Below are 25,728 nucleotides of genomic sequence, written 5' to 3' on the forward strand. Positions count from 1 at the left end.
TAGCTTCAATGAGGTCTCCCATACCATTCTGGCTTTAAAAAACTAGTACATACTAAACCTAATACACATAAAACCAAGGCACACAATTAGTGACATCAGCCACAATTTCCATTCCACATGCATGTATGTTCTCTGTCTATGTACAATGGTGCTTCCAACCTGAAAACAATGCATTCAGGGAAAGAAATATGGGTTTGTGTGATGGGATTTCCAATGGAGCCTCAAGGACTTTGGTATCCCCAGACTATAAAGAAAGTCCAGAGAACAGAATGCTTAACATCTCCAGCCTCCTTTGAATTCCCAGCCTTACTGAACGAAGAATAAAGAAAGCAGGAATCCACTAATTAAAGAGAAATGGGGCTTATTTGTCTTGGTTTCTGAAGTCACAGTTCTCCACTTCTGAAAACACAAGTTTCTCACCAGTTCTTTTCTGCCTTAGGGCTATGACCTAAGCAGCTTAAATGATACACAGATTTTGGTCGAAATCTGCTCCTTATTTACTGGACTTCAAATGTGCAAGCAATTACTGAATGGGTCTCGTTTATTGAATAAAAGTATTTAGGCATTATGTTTACAAAGGCCTAGAAACATTAAAATCTAGTGAAAAACAATTATTTTTACAGAATACATCTGCAAGCAATATGAAGTCATTTTGTTTTTGTAAATTTCTCCGTAATGGACTTATTGTTGATGTGGAAAATGTTCACATTGCAGCAGTGAATAATTTTGAGATGCCAAACTTAATAAAGGAGAAATTATTGCAAATAATATCACAGCCCCTAAAGAAGAAGAAGAGGAAAAAAAAAAAAAAAAAAAAGCCAAAATACCAGCGGTTTCATGACTAGTCAATCCTCCTCAGATTGGCAGAACCTCTTCAGACTAATCAGGAAGAGTTAGACAAATAGTTACTTTATTATGGAGGCTGTCAAATAAATCAGAATCTGGCAAGCGACTGTTTTTGAGCCCTGCAGCCGGCCTGGCTTCTTTTCCTGTAAAGCCAAGGCAGTTACAACAGACCCACGGATGTGAGCGTTTGTCTGCAGAGCAACGTGCAGGCTTCAGGCCTCTAAACAAAACTTCTTCCAAATCTGGGCCAGCATTTTTCTTGGCTTCCTCAGGTTTTGTTGTGGAACACGGCTGAGAGAAGAAATGTTTTCTAACCAATTAATTCAAGTCACTGCTGTTATTTTTAATGGAGAGCTCTGAAGCTCAGCTCACAAAGGGTAATGAGAAAATAATGTTTTAAACAACATCATCAGAGAAATTGGGCCATGGACTTGAACTACATTATCCAGTTCTAGCCGCAGAGTTATTCTGCCCCCCCAATGTTTGCTCTTTACAATGGCACGATGAATGGGAATTTTGCCTAAGCTACAAGCCTGAGACCCAGACACAGCTGAAGGTCAGAGAACAGTGAGTTTCAGCACCCAGCCACAAGAAATGGCTCTTGTGCCGCTGCAGCCCTGACTCCAAACATGCTCCCAGCACCCGTGGGCTTCGTGTTTGGGAGCGAGTGAAAACCCAGGTCTGGTTTTAGCAGGGCACTGGGGCACTGGCTCACTCTGCTGTCTCACAGCACTTCAGCAAGTATTGAAACTGATGCAGAGGAGACTTAGGTACATGATTAGCATTGCTCAGTCATTCTGCTGAATAGAGGAAAGAAGAGTAACCGCATCAAGAGATAACAACATCATCTCTTCTACCTCTGTTCAATCCTTTTTGTGTTTATCTGCATTGGACAACATTAACTTGAAAGACAACCACAAGGCAGAGGGCAAGGCAAAAAGGAGACAAGGCAGGGATGGAGAAGAAAGTTTGAAATTATACTCCAGAATGGATCTAATGATCACTGGTGCTTACAGGCCTGTTTGAAATGTTTTCAAGAACTGCTACTGTACCGAACATATCCACCAGCTGAACAGCCAAGAATTGCAGCTGGAAACTGTAAGATTGCCCAGGCAGGAACTGTCCTTCCTCCCACCTCCTTTACATCCATGGCAATGCAAACTGGCAGCACTGACAAATCAGTTCAACACCAATGATCATACAGACTGGCTAAGAAGGTGGGATATAATAACTTCTGAAACTAATAAGATGGCTTAAAAACATCCTTTTGTTTTTGCACTAGACCACATTAAAAGCAAGTAGCACAGACTTGCACCTGCTTCCAGATGAAAGTGGTAGCTAGTGCAGTGCTATTTTTAATATGAATTAACTTCTAATACACATCTGCTTTAGTTCTAATTGACTTTACAGTGCTACTAAAAATAACTGGCAGGCATACTTCTCCCCTTCCCTGTGTCTCAATACGGATTCTCTGTCTTACGGATCCTAAAATGCAACACTTGCAGTAAATACAAACAACCACTATCTCCATACCATCCTATACATAACATTTGACAGGTTTTGTGGGGAAGAGCCACAGATTTGTCCTTGAAGACAGCCTATCTCATGGAGAAAACCACCAACAAGAGATTGGTGTCTTACAGCTCAGGGCCAACAGCACAGGCTGAGCAGAGGAGATGCCATTGATGCCATCAGACAAAAACTGAGAGATGGGAAAAGGACAAGGAACTCATGTTTCACAATAAAAAGGGACTAAAAATACAAGGATAGGAGGGAGACCTTTTTGGTAGGATGTATGTTTTTTTATGGGAACAAGCTCAATAATCACAGTATAGAAATTCTTACTTCCCTCAACTTCACCTTTTGCAGGGAGGGTGAGGTTATCTACAAATTTAAAGAGGGTGAAAATGGCTGCAGTCACTCAGTAACTGTGTCCATAATATATAGTGACATGTGTAACACTCATTGGTCACTTCAGCCACCTTTGTGTCAATTAATAAAAAGAACACCTTAAAATCTTTGTTGGTTACCAGAGGTTACTCTGCACTTTTACCCTTGCATGACACCTTAATTCAGTTTATATATGAATGGGGTCCCCTTCAATTTTAGGCTAATGTTCTTTTATATTTATAATATTCAGGATAGCTACACATGCTTGATTGCCTTTAAAACACTTATCATGATTCCATTTAAAAATAAATGAATCCCATTTAAAAGTGACTTGTCCCCATCTTCTAGTATTTATGGACAAGGACATATGGGGCTGATTTCCCTCATTATTAAGAAGCACATCTGAGGCTTAAATCATCTAAATTATTCATTGACAGCAATTGGTCTACTCATACAAACTCCTACTTACATAAGGAGTCCCACTGATAGACCAGTCAAGTGGATGAAGATGGCTGAACAGATTTTGGGATGCATGGAGCATCCATGGACTCTGCTGACTTTGATTAGGGTGAGGAGTACCTTTGAAAATGGAGCCCCACCTTCACTAATAAATATTATTTAGCTGAGACTTTCAACGCGGTTGTTCTGAATGACTTTTCCTTCACAGGTCACCATGACTGAGGTCCTGAGTGGTGATGAGCAGCAGCTGAAGGAACAGGAGTGACTGTGCATCAATTACCTCAACAAAACCCCAGCCTGTTACCAGACATTTTTAGAGAACTGTTTTACACAGGACTTCCCTTTTTGGTGTGCCTTCACAGTGATCCTGAGAGTGGCCAGACACAAGGTAGACATCTCTGCCCAACCTGGGCTGTGAAAGCTTTCACAAAGAACAAAGCCAATTTTAAGCAAATAAAATCATCTTCAAGCAGCAGAAAATGCCCATCTCTAGCATCAGTTTTCCTGTTCCTGCAATACTGAAATCGGAGACAGGAGATGGATAAATCAACTGCGTGGTTGAGCTTGGACTGTAACATTCCAAATAACAAAGGCTGTAAGCATTTAAATTCTGCTATAAAGAGACTTTCCAGCCTATCACAGACTACTGTGCTCTCTGACCACCTCAGCACTGGAAGACCTTGAGCTAACTGTTAGCATGTTTCCAATCAGTGGAGTCAGTGAGAGAACAGGAATCATCCTTCATGGAAAAAAAAAAAGTTATTGTTATTCTTTGCAACGTTTTATTTTTAATTAAAAAGACATGTTTCTTGCTCTCCTCAGAATGAGCCAAAGGAACATTTGCAGTCATTTTCAGGTCACATTATATTGCACACACTGCAGCTGATTTCACAGCTATGTGGGCAAATTACTATTTTTCTGCACAACTAAATCATTATCAAGGTAAAAGCAGACAGTGAGCACCACCAACACCTAGAGGTTACAATATATTTTAGGAAAACATGGTCTAGCTCTTGGAAGAAGACACTTTCACATTTCAGCCATTTCTCTCTTCCCTGCCCAGCCCCAACTCCTAGCCCCAGCATATCCTGGACTTTGTTCCTATATGTGATCCTCATGGTAAAGATTTTGTTTTGTTTCTGTTTCCCCTAAGAAAGGCAAAAAGGTTAGTAAGTCTTTAAACTCGCAGTTCTTAAGGCTGTTAATATTTCACATTGCCAGCAGGGAAAGGAATTAAAACTGCCAGTAGCTATCCAGATAGATTTTAAAACCCCCTTCCCTCCCCCTTCTCTCTGCCTCCCTCAGCTTCAGAGGATATTTTCCCCGCAAATTGGTTTTAAATTAAGGAAGGTGATGAAGGCAATGTGCCGTCTCAGCATTTTCCCAGGTGCACTTAATCTAATTTCATTAAGGAGATCAGGACAGATGATCGCTACAGTCGAAACATTAAGTCTGTCCATTTTTGTATAAAAAAACCATTAAGTCTGTCAAAGTGTCGGCGGGTGGGCTGTTTATTATTGGAGATGAAGGCGCGCTTTGCTTCCCCAATAAACTGTCAGGAGTAGTAAACCACAAATTAAGTCAGCCGCTGCCAAAGATTTAGGCAAAGATCTCCAACTAATTTTGACACAGGTGTGGCAAAGGCCAAGACCAGGCTTAGAAACTGTAGAAACCAAGCCTGTTGTGTATGTTTGAGATATTTCAATCTGAGCATTGAAGAGTGGAAGACTGGGCATCAGTGGGTATGATCAAGGCCGGCCGATGCTCCTGGCACTCCACGCACAGAGCTGACGGGAGCTGTGCGGCGCCATGTGCCCCAGAGCACAACCTGCAGAGTTCACCTTAAGCAGACAAGAACTCATAAAAGCCTCATTTAAGCCACTGCTCTGTTTTGGATTTATGCACAGCTTTGACTGAAATGTAGAATCACATTCCTCAGACAGTCATACAGGTATCAAACAAAATTAGAGGAAACTCATCAAAATGCAAATGAAACTTTGGAAGACCAAGAGCCATAACAGGAATCAAGCGAAGCTTTCAGATACTACAAAACCAAACATGAGCCGCTTGCTAAGGAGAACATTTTCCTTCTCAAGAAAAATGCAGCTGGGTAGAACTCAGCTATTAAAGACCATCAGGAAATGTTAAAAAGTATAAAATATTAACTGGAATTACACAATCTTTACAGTACATACAGAGAAACCAATAATGACTAATACAGAATCAGAAGTGACATTCTAACTGGCATTTTGTGATGAGGGAAAAGTCTCATGTTTGCAGATAACATGCTTTGAGCATTAAGGATGGGCAGAGCAGAGGAATGTTCATTTTCCCATCCCAGGTGCAGCCAGGGCAGGAACAGAGCTCGCTTGAGTTGTATCCTTCATTCCTGCCCGGGGATGCAGCGCTGCACACTGAGCCCCTCTGTATTACTTAACCTGGCAAACCATTTTGGAATACAGGAATGAGAAACTCTGCCAGCCAAATGAGGGCCTGCAATTGTAGCTATTGGAGCATGCATCCTCCAGAATTCTCATCTCCTTGGCATCTTTACGGTTAATTATATCATTCGATTTAATTAATTGAATTGCCTAACTCAATTGCCAATTCCTATCACCTGCCTACTCTGTTATGTTCTATCTGATCACCTTCCAAGGAGTTACAGCCATTGCACAGGTAGCCCTTTGGAGCTCAGACTATGTTATAATGGTGTTTCTTGATGTGGGCAGACAGCTGTACATGACTGCTCTCTTCCCTGTTTCCTCAGATCTTAAAAGTTTCTTCACAAGGCCCCTGGTAAGATAAGAAAATGCTCATGGATGGGGAACTGGAAGAGGGAGATGTTAAACAATAGAGAAAGCAGAGAGCCAGGGACATGCTGACTGCCAGCAACAGAACTGGTATTATCCTGTTGTGCCCAAGAGCTCTCCATAAGATCTCTTCAACCCTTTTATGTGAGCTATGATGGATTTTTTTCAGAAAACTAGAAGGCTCTTCTCATTGTTTGCTCTGAAACCTCTTTTCTACATTTTCAAGAATGAATATGGGCACCACAGACTATGATGACTCAGCTTGTTATATACAGATTAATGTACTTAAAATTTGAGTTTTTGTCTGGAAAAGAGAAAACCACAAAATCTCAGTAGGAAGGAGCACATTGGTGCTGAAGCTTTTTCTTCTGTTTCATTTTTTTAACTGCATTCTTGCTTTATTTAAATATGAAGGTCAAGAAGGGCTATTATTACTAATAATATTTACTGCAGTTGTAGTAGAGAAGCACAACTGGGAAGGCTCCTCTCTCTCTGGAAGGACTTGCAGGGCTTAACTCAACTGCCCCAAGTCTCAGTGGGAACCTTTATGTCTGCTCCACGCACATGGTGGGTGGAACGATGGAAGCCCAGGGCATGCCAAGTCTCTCCCCCATCTGGCATTTCCCAAAGAGCAACTGAGTGAACTGGGTATGCAGAAGGCTTAGAGGATGCTATTTTTCTGGTAAATCTATTCATAGAGAACGATGAAATAAAACAAATTCACTGAGTGGTGAATTTTTGTCTTCCTGTACTGGCAACAACATTGCATTTGCCTGTTTATAGCACCCAAATCTTTCAAGGGCTACAGGGTTATTTTAAATTCAATATTTTGATATTGTTTAAAAAGCAGATCTGTTTCTAATAACAACATGCAGATTGTCTGTAAAACAGAGGCTTTCTTCCATTAGGAGAACTAACAGTCTTTACAGTTATTACTATATGGGAGTCAGCTTTCTCACTAGTTTTCACTCTGTATCACTGGATTTTCAGTCTGTAAGAATTAAACCTCAGCAGAAGCACAGATTCTGTGCATGCACATGCATATATGCAATACTACTGCGTGATGCTAAGCCTGCAGCAGAGCCCAACCACACACATCCACAAGGGCATTCAGCACTACTGTCCATAAGCCAGTGCATCCTATGGTAAAAACCACTTCAGTTCTGTCTGAGAAGCCAGCTGGGAAGTAACTGGCAAATGGAGATTTCTCATTAATAGCCACAGCTGAAAACTGTCATAGACTGAAGTGTAATGCTAACAGAAGTGCAAATACTGCCATGTGAAAGCCCTCAGTTCAATATTGTTTTTGATCTTTCCCTTCTGCTGCAACCAGTATGAATCTCAATTTCTGGAAAAGTACCAAGTTTAATTTCTTAGAGGAAAGGACAACTGAATGATGGACAAAACCAGTTTGGGACCTTGGTCTGGGCAGGCTTCAAAAACAGCAAATAACAGATTATCTGAAGTGGGAACTAAACTCCCAGCCCCACAAAAACAACAGACTTATCAGATGGAACCCACTTTTTCCATTGCCATACACAAACACACAGAATGACCATTCCTGCTAGAGCGACTCCTAGACCTCTCTTCATTATTACATCCCTTTCTCCTGCTGCCTGAACTTGATTTTTCCTGTGGGCTTGTGGATACCCTTTCAAGGTCAACACAGCTGAAACAACAGCGATAATTTCATCCCCCAGATCATCCATGCAGTTTATTCTTGTCATTGCTTCTACTCTTATCACCTCCGTCTCTCACTCAAGCCCACAGTTTTCAGCACTCTCTTTGACTCCCAACACTCCTGACATCAAAATATTCAACCTGTGTTTTAAGTCCTGTATATCCTTTTTCTCTATAACATAATGAGCATCTTCTGTTTATCCACACAACTAAATTCTTGGTCAAGCTACCTCACCCTTCATTTACCATTCTATCTTTCCTTTGGAGACAGCAGATGTAACTGTGTCCTTGTGCCAGGGAAAAGTTGCTGCAAGATCATTTTCCTAGTCTGTGGCTTTGCTTCCTACACAGCTTCTCACTTCCTGAATGGCAAACTATCACTGCGTGTTTTGACTCTTTCACAGCTTACCTCTTCTTCCCAACACTGACATTCAGCATTGCTGTAAACTTTTATCTCTCACTGGTCTGATTTGATCACTCCCTCATTAAACTTTCAAATAAGCACCTCCTCACTACTTACCACCGTGCCTTTGCTACAGAGAATAACTTCCCATTCACGGCCATAAAACTACCTGACTTTCCCTCTCAAATGCCTCTAAAACCCTAATACCTACAAATACCCCCTTTAGATTAATGCCCATGAAACCAAAGCTGGACAACAACGAGGCTGCTGGCATACTGAAACAGTGCTGCTGTTGACAGTGTCCCCCCATTTACCTGGCTCCCTTCTCTCTAATCTCATCCTTAAGCCATGGGCTGTTCTGTGTTTTTACAGCACGTAGCAGGATGGGAACCCAGCCTCAGGTGGAGGGATCACAGCACCACTGTGCTGCCCTCCTCTCATCTACCACAGGCTAAACTGCACCTGCTCCTCTTGTTCTTGACTTCCAGGCACCTACTGGGACTCTGGAAAACTACATCATGGCAAGGCTGATTCACACTGCCACAAGCACCACCTAAGGAACTCACTGGGCTGCTGCAGAAAGTTATGAGAAAAAAATGACTTCAAAACTTTTTTGTCTCCACCTTGGATTTAACTTTACCCGTCTCAGAGGTTGCTTGCTATAGCTAAAACACAAACTACAGAACAAATATACAGTAAATACTGACTGAACTTAGAAATACAATTCCATTTTTTCCACATCTTACTTAGCACCACATTAAATGAAGAATGCTTGATATCTAACCCCTGATTTGGAAAGCTGACTTACGTGGCGGGGCCATGTAATTAAGCCGACAACCCACAATTGCCCACAGACCAGACAGAAGTCCAAGACTGAAGAACATGAACACTGAATTACTTTTAAAGAAAGAAACAGGCGCTTTTTTAATGCAATCTTGAACACTGTTATTAAAAAAATGAGAGCAACATTTTGGAGTAATGAGCAGAGATTACTCATTCCCTTGTTTTATACAAGTTGACTTTTGGCTTTCTGCAGAACACCATTTAACAGAGCACATTACCAAGCTGCTAGCCACTTTTCACAGTGATGCTAAAGCAGGTAAGAGACAATAAGTGGAACTGTTGATGGTTTATATTACTCTATTATGTTAATGTTCACTAAAGTATGCCATAAGCTCTCTCATTACATGTGTATAAACCAATTCTCTGTGGTGTTATTCCTGTGCTAAATGCTATAACTACATAAATCTTGAATTAATGGAGACTTTATAGTTCCTGAAAATGAAGGGTAATTGCTATCTGTTAATGCTGTTGTTGCTATTAAAGGAAGTATATATTTTCAGTAACAATGTTTATGGACCGTGAGCTTCACATCACAGCTACTGCACAGAGCAGAGACAGTGTAATACAAGTATCAGACTGACTCCCTTTCTCTCCCTCCTCCCTCTCAAAAAGCACCGTATCATTTCTACAGCTTCGGCAAGCAACACTGCAATCCTCCTAACAGCTGCAGAGTCCAAACCAATGTCCTTCATTGAACATACAGTAAAGGAAGCAGGATTTGCATTGCCATCTCTGGGAATGCATGATTTGCTAAGTTTCTCGCTTGGTTAAATGGCTGGACAGCTCACTTTATTAGTTTGGGTATCTCAAACGGTTCTGTGAGAAGCGCGTGGTGACAGAATGATAGGTGTGAGAAAGCATCATCCCACTTACTTCCTCTGAGATTTCAGCAGTGCTACAGAAGTGAAAGGCTATACTTGGCCAGAGACAGTTCTCAGAAAGTAGATGGGATTGACAAGTCCCCAGCCTTGAGTTCCTCTTTCCCGATTATTAAAAACAGCAGTGCAATGTTTGGAAACACTCTCACAGTGTGCTGTGAAACTGTACCTTGCACTAAAGTAATGGCTCCTCTTTCTGATACACTGTACATGTGACTGACTATGCTCAATTGCTTTTCTCCCCTGGAGCCCTGCACTGCACTGCACAAGGAAAAAACCCAAACCATCAGGAGGACAGGAGGCTGTTTATATTTTATAATGCAGCAAGGGTAAAACCTTAATTTTACTCTAACGTCTGTGTTTGAAAACATTAAGAGCTCAATAGCCCATATACCTAAGAACTAAATAAATAGTGGATAATTACTAGCATGGTACAGAGAGAGAAGTAGGAGGTGGAAAATTTCAGTTTTGCTTCTAGCTCTGTCGCTGACTCAGTTTGTGCTTGTACATGAACTTTTTTTGTCTGCTTTCCTCGTGAGTTTTACGCAGACAAGACTGATCCACTGTTTGTGACTTACAAAAAATATTATGCAAATCAGAAGTACATTAGTAATTCCTGCCCTGCCCTTCCTTAGTGCCAGCGTGTGTAGGTGTACCTCGAAAACGCTGGTTCTTGCTGACCAGGCAGCAGGGCAGCATTGCTCTGTAGCAGTGGGGAATGAAGCCGACCCGCCACGTAATTCAGGAAGGCAGATGCTGGGCTAGGCAGTATGCTGAATACTCCATCTGGCTGCAATAGCCTGGGAGCATTAGCAGGAGATACATTTTGCCATCACATGGAAGGGGGAAAATGAGTGTAGTCCCTCAGGACAGACACACCAAAATTTTTATAGCTCTTTGTTGCATCAGTCAGGTTAAGTTTTAGACAAACACCGAATGAATTTCCAGGGGAGTGTAGTATGTCAGGTATCAACAGAGCAAGCCAGGCTGCCTGTGGTCCCCAGCTGGAAGGCAATGTTGCACTTACATTATCCCCATGGAAGGTTTGAAGCATCTTCACTTCAACCCTGGTGAGTTTACATGCATGTGCCCACATCTCTGCTGACAAGAAAAGCAACCCCACGTAATTCCAGAGGCCTATTTAATAGAACTGTGTCATGTTTCATGTCTCTGCAGATCAGGCAAGAGATAGAAAGATGATGATCTTGTGCTGCTCTCCTTATGAAGAAAAGAAATGTTATTATTAAGCTAGAGTCACCTTAAGGAGAAGGTAGCTGGGAAATAGGTGAGCCTGGAAGGTCAAATTACAGTTACAGAAATGTAAAGAAATGTCATATTAATGGTAAGGAACACTGTAATAGCCTTTCATTTGCTGTAAAGGACAGCAAGTTACCAGCCAAACACAATGCAGCTTCCTCTGAAGGTAACCTCAGATCCCACATTCTGAAAGCTAATCAATGTTGTTCAGATTTCAATTTCTTCTCTACAAGGTGAAGTCAAACCTAATCTAACAAACGTCAGTCTCAGATGTAATGCCGCTAGCTGGGTCTACCAGTGTAATTTAGATAATCATTAATAGCATAGCTGTATAATAAAACTACATGTCACTTACAACTTCATCTGAGGTTTGACTGGCAGATCTTTAAACAGTTTTCTAAGTGATTGCTTTTACTTCCTTTGATTGGGCAGTCTAAGAAATGTTTTAACCCCATGGTATCTAAGCTTTTAGGGAATAATATTTTACCCTCGCCACCCCTGCTGTCAGCTCTGCTGCTGTGTAACCTTGTAAGAAACAGAACTTGGGGAGACGGGTGGTTTCAGGGAGTGACTTTACACATATATACACATATAAAATTAAAGTAATATAAAATATGTACAGTTTCTTTCATTCAACACACGATTTAAATGTTTCTCTTCATTCAAGCCTTCATCTCAAAACACAGCTTTTGCCATACTCCAAGGATATTTAGTATCTGATGGCATTTTAAAAGAAGAAGTTGAAGAAACCCTAATGTTTCTAAAGCTCTAGCAATACTAACAAAAATAAAAAGGCTTAACCAGGAGAAGTTGTTAGTCTCTTGAACTCATGGTAACCTCTGATGCATGGCTGCAGCCGGGTGTGCTGCTGAGGACACAGGGCTATCTGAAGTCAGCCTTTACTTCTGTAATGCTGATCCAGGAGAAAACTCTGTGCCACAGCTTCTCATGAATGAATGCAAGAGACTGGACAGCCAAAATACAATAAAGGTTTGATGAAGATCTGACCTGAGACTGCCAGGTTTATCTGCCAGAAGCTGGCAAGGAATACACAAGTCTTTTGTGTATTTGATGCTTAAAATCATGGTGCCACAGGTGCTACACAGTGGGACTTGTCTGTTTTCCTTGCAGAGGTGAACAAGAAATCCCCATACACAAACACAACTACAACCTTTCAATGACCAACCCCTGTATTCAAAAGAAGGTCAGAAAAATCATTGCTCTGTGATAAATATGCATGCAACACAACAAAACACTCCTTGACAGTTACCACACTGCCTTGGAGGGCAGGTCCCATCTTCTAAACTGATTACAAAATTGACATCTTCAAAGGTTGCTATATATAAAATACAGGCTCCTGACAAGTTATCAGAGAAAACTTCCTCTGATACAGCACTAACACTCTAACTCAGGTCTCACCAAATGCTCACATAATAATCAAGAAAGACTATTATGTTAACGGGACTTTCTTTCCTGTAAACAGAAGCTAGTGAAGATCACAGAGTAGCTAATCTGATGCTTTTTCATTCAACTGTAGATATTTTTAAATTTGACATGAAGACTGGAGGAAAATGTTATTTTCAAATTCATTCTTATTTTGACTATCAGGGAATTTCCAAGCATATGAAATAAGAAAATTCAGTCTTACCTTATCGTCAATATCGCTCTCGCTGTCACACTGTGGATTAGAGAGAGAAAAAAAGACTTTGAGAAACACCTTTATATATAGGGATCTTTTGCATCATCCTCTTAAATCTTTAGGATAGCTGTTTATGATGTTCACAGTTCAATGAAACACACTTTGGATGTTTGCAGTAATGCCTTTTACATTGCTAGCATAAACCAGACAAAGCCAGATTCTCTCTTACACAAATTTATGGTGTACTCTTACTTGGATGGGAAAAAGGAAACTTTAAACAAAAAAGACAATCAGCGATGCATTATAACAACCACTGTAACATGAGTGCCACAACAAAAAGCATGCCTTTTTATCATCCCAAATTGGGGAATATATAGTAACAGTTTTGCATTGCTTCACCTTGATAAGCACTTTGTCATCTAACAAGGAAACTGTGAAACTGGCAATCAATTTCTAATTTAATGAGTGGTACCAAGAATAGTAATTAAAATACATCATAAATTCTGGTACATTTTTTAGTTTGAATGAGATCATGATCCCAGGAGGAAGTGTTTACTTAAAGAGTTTTGGAGTGCAATCTCTTTCAGGCTCTGAAAATGAAATGCTCTATTTTCACAGCACAAATGATGGAAAGATAACCTGAGCACTGAACATTTCAGGACATGCACATCTTGCCGGCTGGAGCTCACAAAGATTTACAGTTGGGAACAGAAGTAAATCTCTTGGTGTCTGTTATGCTGACAGAAGTGGTCAGTGTGTTTTGTAGCCTTGGTGCCCAATGGGAATTTTCTCCTTCAGCCAACTGCTGATGGGGATGGCCCGGTGGGTTTCTGTAACTGGCAGCACCTTATGGAATTCACAGAGGGGACTCTGCAAGCCAGCAGTGACAAGCCCCAGATATGGAAATGGGCCATGAGAATGCAAATGCTTCAGTGTCATGAATGTAAAAGGAGGAATAGATCTGTTTGGTCATTTTGTCCAGATTTCCTCCTGGAGCGGGGGAGGCAGATCTTTCCTGTCACATCCTTTATCCTTAAGTCACACAACAGAAATTTCAGCTGTTACATTCTTAGTTTTCTGCTGATTTATGAGAGAATATTTAATCTCTTCTTCTTCTATTTGGCACATGAAATGATTGACCCCAAACATTGAGCAACCTTTTATTTTTAAATTCTCTGGAACACACTGAGCACACGAAGAGCCTCAATAATATTGGAGGAATCTCCCACAGTGATTCTGCAGTGAAGAGTGCTCAGCTTCACAACTGACACCTTATTCCCATTTTACTGCAGTGAAAATGCTTGGTTTAAGGAATCTGTTTTTCTATAGTCTTGACTACGCAGAACTCTTTTTCTTTCAAAATGAAACTATTTTACACCACCCCACATGATCCACAGCATGTTTGTCACAGAGAAATCCAACTGTTTAGTAGGATGTGCACAGATCTAACTGTATTAGATCATTCTGTAAAAGAAAGAACCTGAAGAAAAATGGAAGAAGTGACAGGACACTGCTTTGCAGGGGCCAGGAGCTGTGGGTGGGCAAGTTCTATGGGAATAACCAGTGTTAATACCAGCAAACTGCACAAAGTCCCAGCCAATTACTTTGTAGTAGGCAAGACATCAGATAGCCATGTCTTTAGTAAATACCTTGCCATAAGCTATTTGTGCCTTTTTTGTGACTTTTATTCTGTCACTGACCTCTGTGAAAATTGTTATATGAAATACAGTTTTTGGTTTTTTTCACAAACCAAAAGTAAAATCAGTCCTGATAAATCATCATGAGCAGCCATCTGCTGACTTCCCCAAACCCATGTCATGCAACCACAAACAATTCGAAGTCTCTGTTCTGGGCCTGGAATGGGACTAATTGTCCATCACACTGAGATACGCTGGAACAGGTTTGCTGGGCAAAGGTTGCCCCAGTACCTGCTGCATTTGTGCTTGCTCAAGACAGCGATAATTCACACTGACAGAGCAACACATTCATCAAAACCGAGGTGGGGGGTGGGGGAAGATGCAGTCACAGCAGTCCACTTCTTATTATTTACATGCTCCTGAGAAACACTGGCTGAGTGGAGGGAAGCCTTTCACCTCCACCCAGGGGGGGCTCAAATCAAGCCCTAATGCTACAGCGACTGTGCATTCCCCCAAATTACCAGCATAATGGAGTGGGTCACAAAGACCTTGTTATTTTACCCTTTAAAGCTGGTCTATGCAAAAGTATCCTAAGTTACCATTTTAATCTTGGTGCTCATTCAATGTGAACACACGCATTTTAGAGGCAGAATATTTTGACGACGTGATTCGTGGTTCAGACTAAAGCACGTTACAATAGAATTACACCTATCACAAGAATGGCATAAAAATAAGTTAGCACACACAGCCATGGGTTTCTTCGAATTGTATACTTAGGCAATATCAATACGAATTTTAATTCTAACAGGGGCTTAAAGAATTATACACTGCAGTAATAAAATAACCAAATAAATTAAACTGCAAAATCCGTTGACTAGAAAGCATTCAGAATTATCATTAAAACTCAGATGCTTTTGCCTATGAGTCCTGGTTTAATAAAACCTCAGTACTGTAAACATTACCAAATTCAGCTTAAAAATATTTGCGATGTAAACAATTTTTTAGACTTTAGTAAGCGTTATTATTCAAATACAAGGCAGTATTTTAGTCTTCTCTGGTTTTGTAACAAAACTTGTCTTCCTATTTCTTACTGCACTATGATATTAAAAAAAAAAGAGGAGAGGGTTTTTCTTGTTGAAAACAGATTTGACCTCCAAAATTTGTATACCTATAATGAGTATAAAACCCTATTACAGATGGTTTACATTACTAAAAGGTGCAGAATTACTTTATTTAGATGCCTAATTTTGCTTTGTACCAATATGCAACTTTGTCTCATGTAGATAAGTGAAAGTTGCAAAAAGCCGGTGAACCATCAAATCCACATGCCAAATTTTATAAACAGACATATGAATGAAGCAAACATCTGCTCTCTGAGGATACTTTTTTCCCCATTCAGGATCTGGAAAGACTTCATAATTAATTGCTTTTAAAATGGAAAAGACAGCAAAGAATTTTGTTTCATTTTAGCTTACATCTTCCTTACTTTAATCATGATTGCATCAGTCTTGCAACTGCAGAAGCCAGCAGGGCTGTGGATGCAGATCCACACGTGAACGTGGCTCAGTGTGGACACAGAGCCTTCTGTGAAGCTGTGACTGCAAGATGAGTGGTTTAAAAACTGTATTTGTGGCAGTGAGTTGCCTAATTTCTTGTTTGCCTTGTGAAAGCAAGTCCTCTGCCCCCTCTGCAGCCGTGTAGGATCACTCATGCACACAAACTGTCCTTTGTATTGATTCCTACCTGGCTTTAAACCACCAAAATACCATATCTTAATCCATGTGAGAATGTCCCAAACTGGCCTATGGGATGAGAGTTTGTGGGGGAAGAATTAACACACTGATATTTATAAAACTTGGACTTCGGCTTAACATACAAGAAGATAGGAATCTTGAGACTCATGGCTACCAACCTAGGCTAACCTCCCACTGACTCCTGAAGAAAATGCAACCAGCTTTGGTGGAAAAGGCCCCAGGCTTCAGAATTCCCACACATTTTCTTAGTTTTATGTAAAAGGAACAGGCTCCCACACTCGCATCGAGAAACAGGAACCCAGAGGCTGCTGAACGAGCAACAGCACAGAAAAACCAACGACAGCAAAACCAAACGGGCCCAGACAGAGCTGCGAAAAGCAGAAGCACTGCTGACCCCTCTCCCTTCCCTTCGCCAGGGGTGTGCGTGTTGGAAACCCCTGGTTTCAAAGGGCTCGTTCAGCTTCTGTGGGAACTGCCCTCAGCCTCCACACGCCCGCTCTGCCCCAGCCTCCTCCTCACCTCTGCCCCGGCAGATCCCCGGCTCAGCACAGGGCCTGAGGCGGGGACGCTGCATTGCTGGGATGTTGAAATGAATAATAGAGTCGTAGGAGAAACTCCAGTTTGGCCACAGAGGATTTTCTGAGTCCTAAAAGCCAACTTATCCTGTGTGAGGAGGCGGCCATGGTGTGCCTTGTGAAGGCTGAGGCCACTACCCGGCTGGGCTCACCTCCCACGCTGCTGTTGTTGAGGGACAAAAGCCCTTGTCAAAACAAAAAAAGTTAAAGAAAATGTGGAGAATGGCAACTGTTGAAAGCAACGGGGGCTCATTGAAAGACAAAAGCTTCAATTACCTGGATTTTTCTAAAGGCCTGTTAACACTCCTGGTCTATAAGCAGGACTGTAAACAGCCATTGTGCCGGGTTCATAAAGGCTCCTAAAGGGATTATTCACTGGGTTGTGCCAATTGCCTCTCAATTCCACCAAGAATGTTTGCAAAGCCGACCCCTAATTGTGCAGCTTTTTGGAAACAATTTCTTGCAGTGACAGATTCCAGTCGGAAGGAAGCCTCCTGTGATGTGAGGTTCAGCAGGAACAACACATAACTCCGGAATCGCAGACAGAGCATCCATGTGTGTAGACTGGGCCTTGTGGCGTCTCATTTTTTTTGATGGCTGGGGTGAAATCTCGCTTTTCAAGACCCCTGTCCATCATGGCTTTCCCACCAGGGAAGGAGCTGTGATGCGTTCCATCACCTGCTTCCACAAACCACCTCAAGAGGGGACAAAGATGGACTTATGGCTACTGTAAAACAGGCAACAGCATATTTGGCAAAGGATCTTCTCTTACCGTTTACTGGCACCGAGCTCCTTACAACCTACATTAAAACTGCACTGTGATTCTCGTTGTTTTCTGGTGAGTTTGGGAATCGTGAGAACGTGCTTTGACTCTTTTCTTACCCACAGTGCTTTAACTACTACATTGTCCAGCTTTTCTTCACATAATAAAAGCACTATGTTGATTAACATGACATCAGATAGTCATGTAAACTGTCTCATGCCAGGAATAAGAGCTTCAAGAAATGAAAAAAAAACCAAGTCTCATAAGACTGCAACAAGACTGGCAATACCTGGATGTTATGTCATGTTGGGCGCAGAGAAATACAGTTATTTCAAAGGGAGCCACTTCCTCCAAGCTTTTGAGAAGTCACCTCAGCTTATCCACACAAACATGGTTATCTCTTACTTCACCCAAATGCAGTGGTTTATGATTTAGGTTGTGCCTACACAGCCCCAAGGCTGTGGGCCCTGTTGTGCCAGACACTGTACAGCACAGGAGTTACAGGTTCCTGCCCAGACAGCTGAGAGAAAGGCTTGTTTTTTCCTCTCCACATAAACACACATAGCTATAGATATTATTTATATTATGATTAAGCAGAGGGTGATAGACATCTAAGCTAGCCATGTGAAGAAACAGATCCCAGCCCGGAGGGACATGTAATCAAACCAGTCTACCTGCAACTAGAACTGTCTGGGGAAGTGCAAGGCTGAGAGAAGAGGAGGCAGAAATATTGAATATACTCTCTATAATTTTACCATGAAAGCTGGCAGGTTAGAATACATATGTAGAAAGTTGCACAGAATATATGAACAGTGTAGATACCTATAGAGCCTGCACACCCACTCCACAGCCATTTAACCACTATCTTATTATTTCCAACCATATTTAGTTACGGAATTTTCTTTTCGTAGCAAGGCTTGGGGAAGTACTAGGATTAAATCCCAGGTTGTTAATGTTTCTTTTAAAGGAAGGAGTAAAATCAAGCCTATTTTTAAGAGCCCTCCCCTCTCCATGCCCTCTGAGCTAACTTCCCAGGAGCAGTGGCAGCGCATACGGATGCGCGCTTGTGTGTGCAGGGGAGGGTGTTGTTTCCTATTAAGTCTGGCATCAGATTCATGTCTGCAGGGGCTTGCTTAAGATGATAGGAAGAGAGAGTTTTATCATGAGCCAGACTGACAGAAAAGCTTGCTAATGGGACTTGAGGCATACACAGGAAAGAAAGTGCCAAAACATTAAGCTACCGCCAAGTGTCAGAGGGCCACTGATTTATTGCAGCAATTTTGCCACTGTGTCCTTTATAAGGTCCCACAAGTCCTTCCTCCTGGCAAGAAGCTGTGAGCTGCTGCAGCTCGGGGAGAAGTTTAGATCCAGAGCACAGAAAGTGTCCAAGCGAAAGGCGGGGGCCGGGGGGAGGACGGAAATCGAATGTTGACTTGAACTTGCCCCAGGCAGCAGAGTCCTCTTAGCTCCACTGCCTCCCTGACAGCTTGATGAAATGAGTCAGGGCCTCCCCATGGCTAGACCAGCTCAGGCTTCCAAGTGCCGGGGTAGAGCTGTAAGAAACAGATTGAGCCTCAGGGCAGCAATTTTTTTTTTTTCCTTTCTCTCCTCAGCATTTCGCTGGGGGAAGGGGGAGGTTATGAGCACTACAGATGTATAGGCTGAGCCTTTGTCTGTGGAGGGGGAGGGCGAGGGGGAGAGAGAAGAACAGCAAGAGAGTATTAGCTATGGCAGCCGAGAATAGCCCAGAGCACTATAACTAATTTTGAGGGGCAGTGATGCATTGTACAGGCTATGTGCTGTTTGGTCTGAGGGGGCCCCTGTTGTGAAGCAGCAATCAAGAGGACATTTTGTTAAGTGACCAACAGCTGTCATCTGCAAGCCCAGAGCGGGGAAGGAGGGAGCAAGGGGAAGGGAAAAGGGGAAAAAAAAAGGAGAAAAAAAAAAAAGAGCATTTGTCCCTTGGAGGCAGAGCACATTAATCCACCAATCTGCCACAGCTTTAACTCTAAACATGCTCGGTGCCTCCAAAGACTCGAGCTCCACTCCATCAGCCACCTGGAGAGATGGGCACCTCTCGCCCTGCTCCAGCCTGCCGGATGCAGGGAGCTTCTCTACCTCTGCGGGCTGAGAAACTGACGCTAAAAATACTGTTTAAGTCTCTTTTCATTCCATAAAATTGAGTTGATCTGCTGCAGCTTAGGGTCAATCCCTCAAGGACTGTTTTTCCCCCCTTCCCTTTTCCTTAGCACTCATAAATTAATCAGGAAGACCCTGACTAAGTCATTTCATGCTGTACAACATAAAAGAAAGTCCCCTGATGATCCATGCAAGGATCTATTAAAAGTGGGAGGAGGGAGGGAGGAAGGGTTGGGGAAGAGGGAAAAAAGGGAAGGGGGGGGAAGGAAAAAATCTCAACCTTTTTGATATTTTAGGATAAAAGCTGGAGGACTTTGTTACGAATTCTAGCCAACATCAAAACACCTTAAATAATTCAAAGAACATGTTAAAGGGAAGAAACTGAATGTTGCTCTGATGTTCAGTTGATGCAACGCAGAATATTACCCAAAACAGCACAGCCTGTTAAGGGAGACAGCAGCCTTGAGCATTTCAGTTCTTTAGAAAAATGTCAGAACCTGTAAAAATCATAATTTCCAGCAACTTTTTTTTTTTTTTTTTTTTTTTCATGATATAAACTCAGCGAGACTGAAATGTAGGTTTCTGACAAGCTGTTAACAAGACAACTTTAGAAATCTGTCTGGAGCTCTCAGGGAGATGGGCTGCCATTTCACTGCTTCGAAGAAGTTCATGACATGACAAGCAAAAATCAGGGAACAGAGACCTAAAAACCACGGTGTAATTTTCATTTGCTTCTGTCGTGAAAGAATTCAAGCAGAAATATTAGAAGGCTGCACAACTAAAAAAGCCAGCAACTGGAAAATCATTGCTGTGGTTTGACAAGCACATACTTTTATGCTGAAAATGGTTTCTTTATTATTGTACCTATACACAGGAAAGCACTTTTGGAGAAAAAGGGATAATCACAAATTATTCCTTGAGATCTACAAAATAAGATCTACAGCTGCTTGCTTTCCAGCCAAGTCTAAAAATGACCTAAAGGGAGAGAGTGACCAACCCATCTTGAAAAAGCTGTAAGAGCCACCAGATTTCTCCTCATTTCCCACATCCTTGCCCTTCCCCCACACAGGACAGGTAGGAAGATCTTTCCATAGCGCAGTCTTTTACTGGAGCCTACACAGATGAATGTTGCTACCTAAGTGCTTAATAAAGACACATTCATTAAAAATAGAAAAGCCAGCATCCAACGCCATCTACAATACAGCAGTGTTTGGTACCACACTCAGGAGAGGCCTTCTGGCTGGTTTACCATATTATACCTCCTACTTTAGGCCTTAATATACCAGTAGAATCCTTTGCCATAATTTTTGTAAGATTTAATGATGTCCTTTCCTGAATCAATCTATTCTACTCAATAATCAGAAAAAAGCAGATTAATCGATCGATCGATTGATCGATCTCCATATGATACACCTCTTTCAATATTTGGTCTCTCTCCCTCTCTCTCTCACTATTTGGACTCATTCTAAGTATTTAATGGTAGGTTGATGTAGCTGCCTTGAAGTCAGTTTACTGTGATTGACCCATTATATCTGTGGTTGCAGAATCTCAGCACCCTTGGGAAAGCTTGGGAAACCCAACATACAATTTTATGCTTAATTTCAGCCCATATTTGACAAGAAAGAGAGTGATCCGACAATGCAGGAGGTAATTTTCACTTGTACTGTCTATGATTACACCAAAGGATAATGTGAATTATAGCCATAATTCAGCCCAGCATTTGCAGGGATCACACAAACAATGAACTGGAGCTTTTTCACCTCTTTCCTATCTTGCCTTGTTTCCACACATCTCCGGTGGTGCACCCACAGCCACACTTGGGTAATTGAAAGAACAGTGCACGCAAAGTTGAATGGTTGACACTGCAGTTCACCAATTTACAAAACAGAGGAAACTCTGACAAGAAAAGAGATGCAGTCTGCTTCTCTTCTGAAGTGCTCACAAGTTCTTTTCATTCTTCCCTCACTTGGGCATTGTGTCACCTGTCACTCATTTTCTTTTCATCAGACAGACACTCTCGGAGGCATTACAGCCTCAGTGCTGTGTATGGGCTTTCTCTAAGGAACCAGAGAAACATCCATTGCTTTCTAATTCTCTTGTTTTAGGCTATGACTAACACCATGTGCTTGCAACAGACATCATGCCTTGCTGCCTCCCCGTTATCACAAGCCTCCTGGCTCAGAGTTACCTGGACCCCCCGCCCCAGCTGCTTTGGTCCCTCACGCTCTCCTGCAGGGAGCAGAAACCAAGATCGGATTCGCAGTGACTCACTGCACAGAGCAACTCTAATTTTGTTTAATGCAAGGATGCCTAGATGATATGTCCAACAGATGAAAAATGGCTTACAGCCATTATTTACAACAATGAGAGGCTGCTGCAGTTTGGAGGGGCGGTTATAAGCTTTCTCTAAAATTAAGGAGGAGTTTAGGACTTAATATGGATATAGTCAAAAGCCACTTCAACCATAATGATCTGTCTAGTAATTCCCCATTTACTATAAACATCGGTTTTCTTCTATTTGGATTGCAAATCTAGTCCATTACTATGCCATGTCCACATCACTATGGAGTCACCAAAAACTATTGGGCCAGTACAAAACAACAGAATTTGTTGAAGTACCCTCCTCTAGTGGAAAGCATTTAGTTATTCTCAGCTATGTGACTCCATGGTATGTCACTCCGTTTGGGAGTTCCATTTACATATTTATTTAGTAGAGAACATGCATGGCTGTCTTCCCTCTGTGCAGAACCATTATGAGCTGCAGGAAGCTGTTAAGAGAGGATTTCAGCATGGAACCCAGGAGGAAAGGCATTTTCAAATACCTCCCTATCCTGCTTAATGACAGCCACCCTCCAGAATCAGGGTGATGGATTTCTGGTTATGAAACTTGCTGTGGTTTCTTACAGCTCATTCCCATGAATGTTTATTTTATTTCATTTATACATTTAATTTTTTTATGTATATATTTACACACATGCACTTATTCTTATGCTGCCAACTTCCTTTTCTCCTTACTTCTCCCTTTAAGTCCAAGTGGTGCAACGACGAAAGAACACACCAGGTTATGCACGAAGACACCCATCTGAGGATTCTGAAGTTCCCCCACAGGTATATTGCAGCTTTTTGCATTCATATTCAAGCTGAAGGCCCACAAATGTCTAAAACAAACATTCAGAAGTGGTGACTGATTTTAGAATCAGGTCTGACATGACTCAGGTATGAAGGCAAATCTCTGCTGTGCTTTGTAACAACTTATGCTGGACCTGGCAGGAGGAGGGGCTGAAGCCAGGCTGAATTCAGGTGGGTGAAGCTGGGCTGACCAGCTACATACCTGGAAACACACCACTACCACGCTGTATTGAATATTTTAGAGCACCGTTCAATTAGGGACTCTGGACGTGGAAAACAATCCAGAGCACCTACTGTGTTCTCGAAATACATTAATTCAGTGAAAAGAACTTCAGCTCATTCTTCACTTCATGAATATATGAAGGTTATGTGAATCAGCTGTTTTGTTTTGTTGAATGCCTTTAGTCACTAAAAGTCCCTGTTGCTGTCAGGGACAATATTAACTATACTTATATATAATTAATGCAATAATTAATGTAATTTAATTCCACTGCTATTTAACTCATAGCAAGGTTTATGTTGTTGTGGGTAAAAAATATTAAGCTTACTATAGCTACCATTAATGTTTGCATTATTGAACATTAAAATTCAAATCTGGTAAAATATTTAGCACAAGAATTGAGACATCTACAGAAGGCCTATTCCTCCAAGGAAACCCAGAGCATGCACTTGCAGATTTCAACCACTGCTTTTAAAATAAACCTTAAGGGATGGATGCCCCCTTCACCACAGGCGAACTGCCCTGGAACAAAGAAATTCACCAAGAAAGAAATAAAAAAGATTTTAAATATGAAAACTAAAAACCACCTCTGCATACCCCCCACCCCCCACAAATATCCAGCAGTTGTCATTAGCATTAATACAATGCAAATTAAATCTGCTTTTTTCCTTTCACTCCATTTAGATCTTAAAAATATTAAAGTAGGTAGGTCTTGGAAGTGAAGGACAAGCATTGCCTCGGGCATACATTTGGGTGGCTTCAATGTAATCTAAGGAATGTAGCAGAGACTTCAAGCTAATTTGATAAGAAAATAACACAGTTGGTTATTCACTGTTTGAGAATTATACCCCGTCCAAGCTAAATATAAAAGCTTTAAGACCTATGCCATTACCTGGAAAATACTTCTTTGGACCACTAAGTGACAAACCTTTAAACGCTAAGCAATTTTGAAAACATATATACCCTACTTCAGGTAAAATTGCAAAGGCTTTTCCCTACCTTAGAATGTCAGCTCCTCTCTTTCAATGCCCCTAGATACTAATTTGTTCTTGTCAGCCTCCAAAATGTCCATGACTGATGGAAATGTAATGATTTACAAATGGAGCCTCCTACCTCACTGTTCTGCTTTCAGGCTGCCCAGGTAGCTTGACCAGCACTGACCTCAAAGACCAAGACAAGGGCTGGTTGTACACGTTGAAAGATGGGAATGCGAGTATCCTTAGCTGAGCCATCCTGAAGCTTTCTGAACAGGCTTGAGGAAATTTATATTTTCTGTCGTTACTACAGACTTTTTTTTTTTAAACTTTGTATTTTCCTTCCAGAGCTGCTGAGGAAATGCTCAGCTGTGTAGATAGACGTCATTTACCAACAGAAGTTCCAACATGTCAAAGTCTTTCCTCGGCATTGACCACCCCCTATACGTCTAATCCAGGCTGGAGCAATTAGAGAATAAAAGAAAGAGAAAACATCTCAACAGGAGGGGAAAGAAGAGAAAAAGAACAGAAGACTGAAGAGTAAAAATGGAAAAAAACAACTTACTGCTCTGTGGACCAGTAGTGAGATGGGGCTACAAACACCGTTGGGAATGGATTCTATCACCTTTTATTAGCACAACGAGGAAATAATAATTAGCTGGAACAAACTATTATGCATTTGTCACAGAGTCAGAACACATTGAATTACACAAACCTTTTATTTTCCAGTAAATTATGATGAACAAAGGTGAATGTGAAATCTGTTTGAACAACTGGAAAATACCTTGACCAGGATATTTTAACCCCTCTCAGTTTGTGAAGCTATGAAGCAGGCAAATTTTCCTGCTCCAAGGGGAGCTGTGGCACAGTCGGTTGTTCTTTTTTCACTTGTGAATTTTGCTGTATCAGCTGCAATACACCAACCAACTCACGTGTGGTTTGCAGCCACTCTGAGCAATAAAATGTATAAATAGCAACTCATGTTAACACTATTATTAGTAAGTGTCACTACTGCCTATCGACTAACAACAGGGGTTTTCATAGACTGCAGAGTAATTAGGTGTTTTTAAATATGCTTTAAAGCCTTTTCACAGAGTGAGTGAGGGGAAGTTCTTTTCAGAGTTTATGCAAAGTACTTGCACAGGTAACTGAAGGCTCAAGAGCTTCTGAGCAGCTTTTAGAAGCACAGGCTGAGAATGACAGTACTAATAATCAATGTAATCAATGCACAGCAAAAAATATTCCTTGAAGTTCACACCTAATACTTTTTTATGAAGCAGAAACAGTATTCAACACAAACCACTGTGTTAGCTCAGCTGGCTAATGAGAAATTGCCACAATTACAAAAACAAATCTTTGTTTTCAATTTTCAGTACGCAGAGCTTTAGAAGAACAAACTGCTCTTGAAAGCATGATAGTTTTTTTCCCTAAAAAAGGAAAGAAAGAAATCTTTCCTAGCAACTGCAATTATGATACTTTCATGTCAAATGAATTATATTACTGAAAATAAATCTTTCTAAGATGCACAAGAGGGTTATCTGGCTCCAGTCAGACTTATGCATTACTGGTTTTATATGTTGTACTCTACTTGATTAATATAGGTAATCAAATTATATTGCCTTCCACTGTGCTCTCAAATTCAAGGCTATAATGTTTTCAATGACAAAGTTCATAGAGTTGTATAAAAATGTACCTCATGCTGTACCAGCCCTTTATTGCTGTAGTAAAACACCATTTTCAATTTAGTAATAAGTGATATAAAACAGAGTGTCTTGATTGGCAGGGTTGTATTCATTATGCAGTGCCCTATGACACAGCACAGTTCCCAATGA

At 41.3% G+C, this 25,728-nt stretch overlaps 1 protein-coding gene across 17 annotated transcripts in view; it reads right to left on the reverse strand.

Annotated features, from left to right (window-relative positions):
• The window catches only part of FBRSL1 (fibrosin like 1), a 508,012-nt gene that overhangs the window by 158,432 nt on the left and 323,852 nt on the right, over positions 1-25,728 (reverse strand). For all 17 annotated transcript variants that reach the window (XM_048322610.1, XM_048322613.1, XM_048322607.1 and 14 more), the window contains one exon: positions 12,715-12,744. In XM_048322610.1, coding sequence (XP_048178567.1) covers positions 12,715-12,744 — 30 coding nt within the window. The remainder of the gene's footprint in view (positions 1-12,714; positions 12,745-25,728) is intronic.

This window comes from Corvus hawaiiensis, chromosome 18 (genome assembly GCF_020740725.1).
Source record: "Corvus hawaiiensis isolate bCorHaw1 chromosome 18, bCorHaw1.pri.cur, whole genome shotgun sequence".
Lineage (NCBI taxonomy): Eukaryota > Metazoa > Chordata > Aves > Passeriformes > Corvidae > Corvus > Corvus hawaiiensis.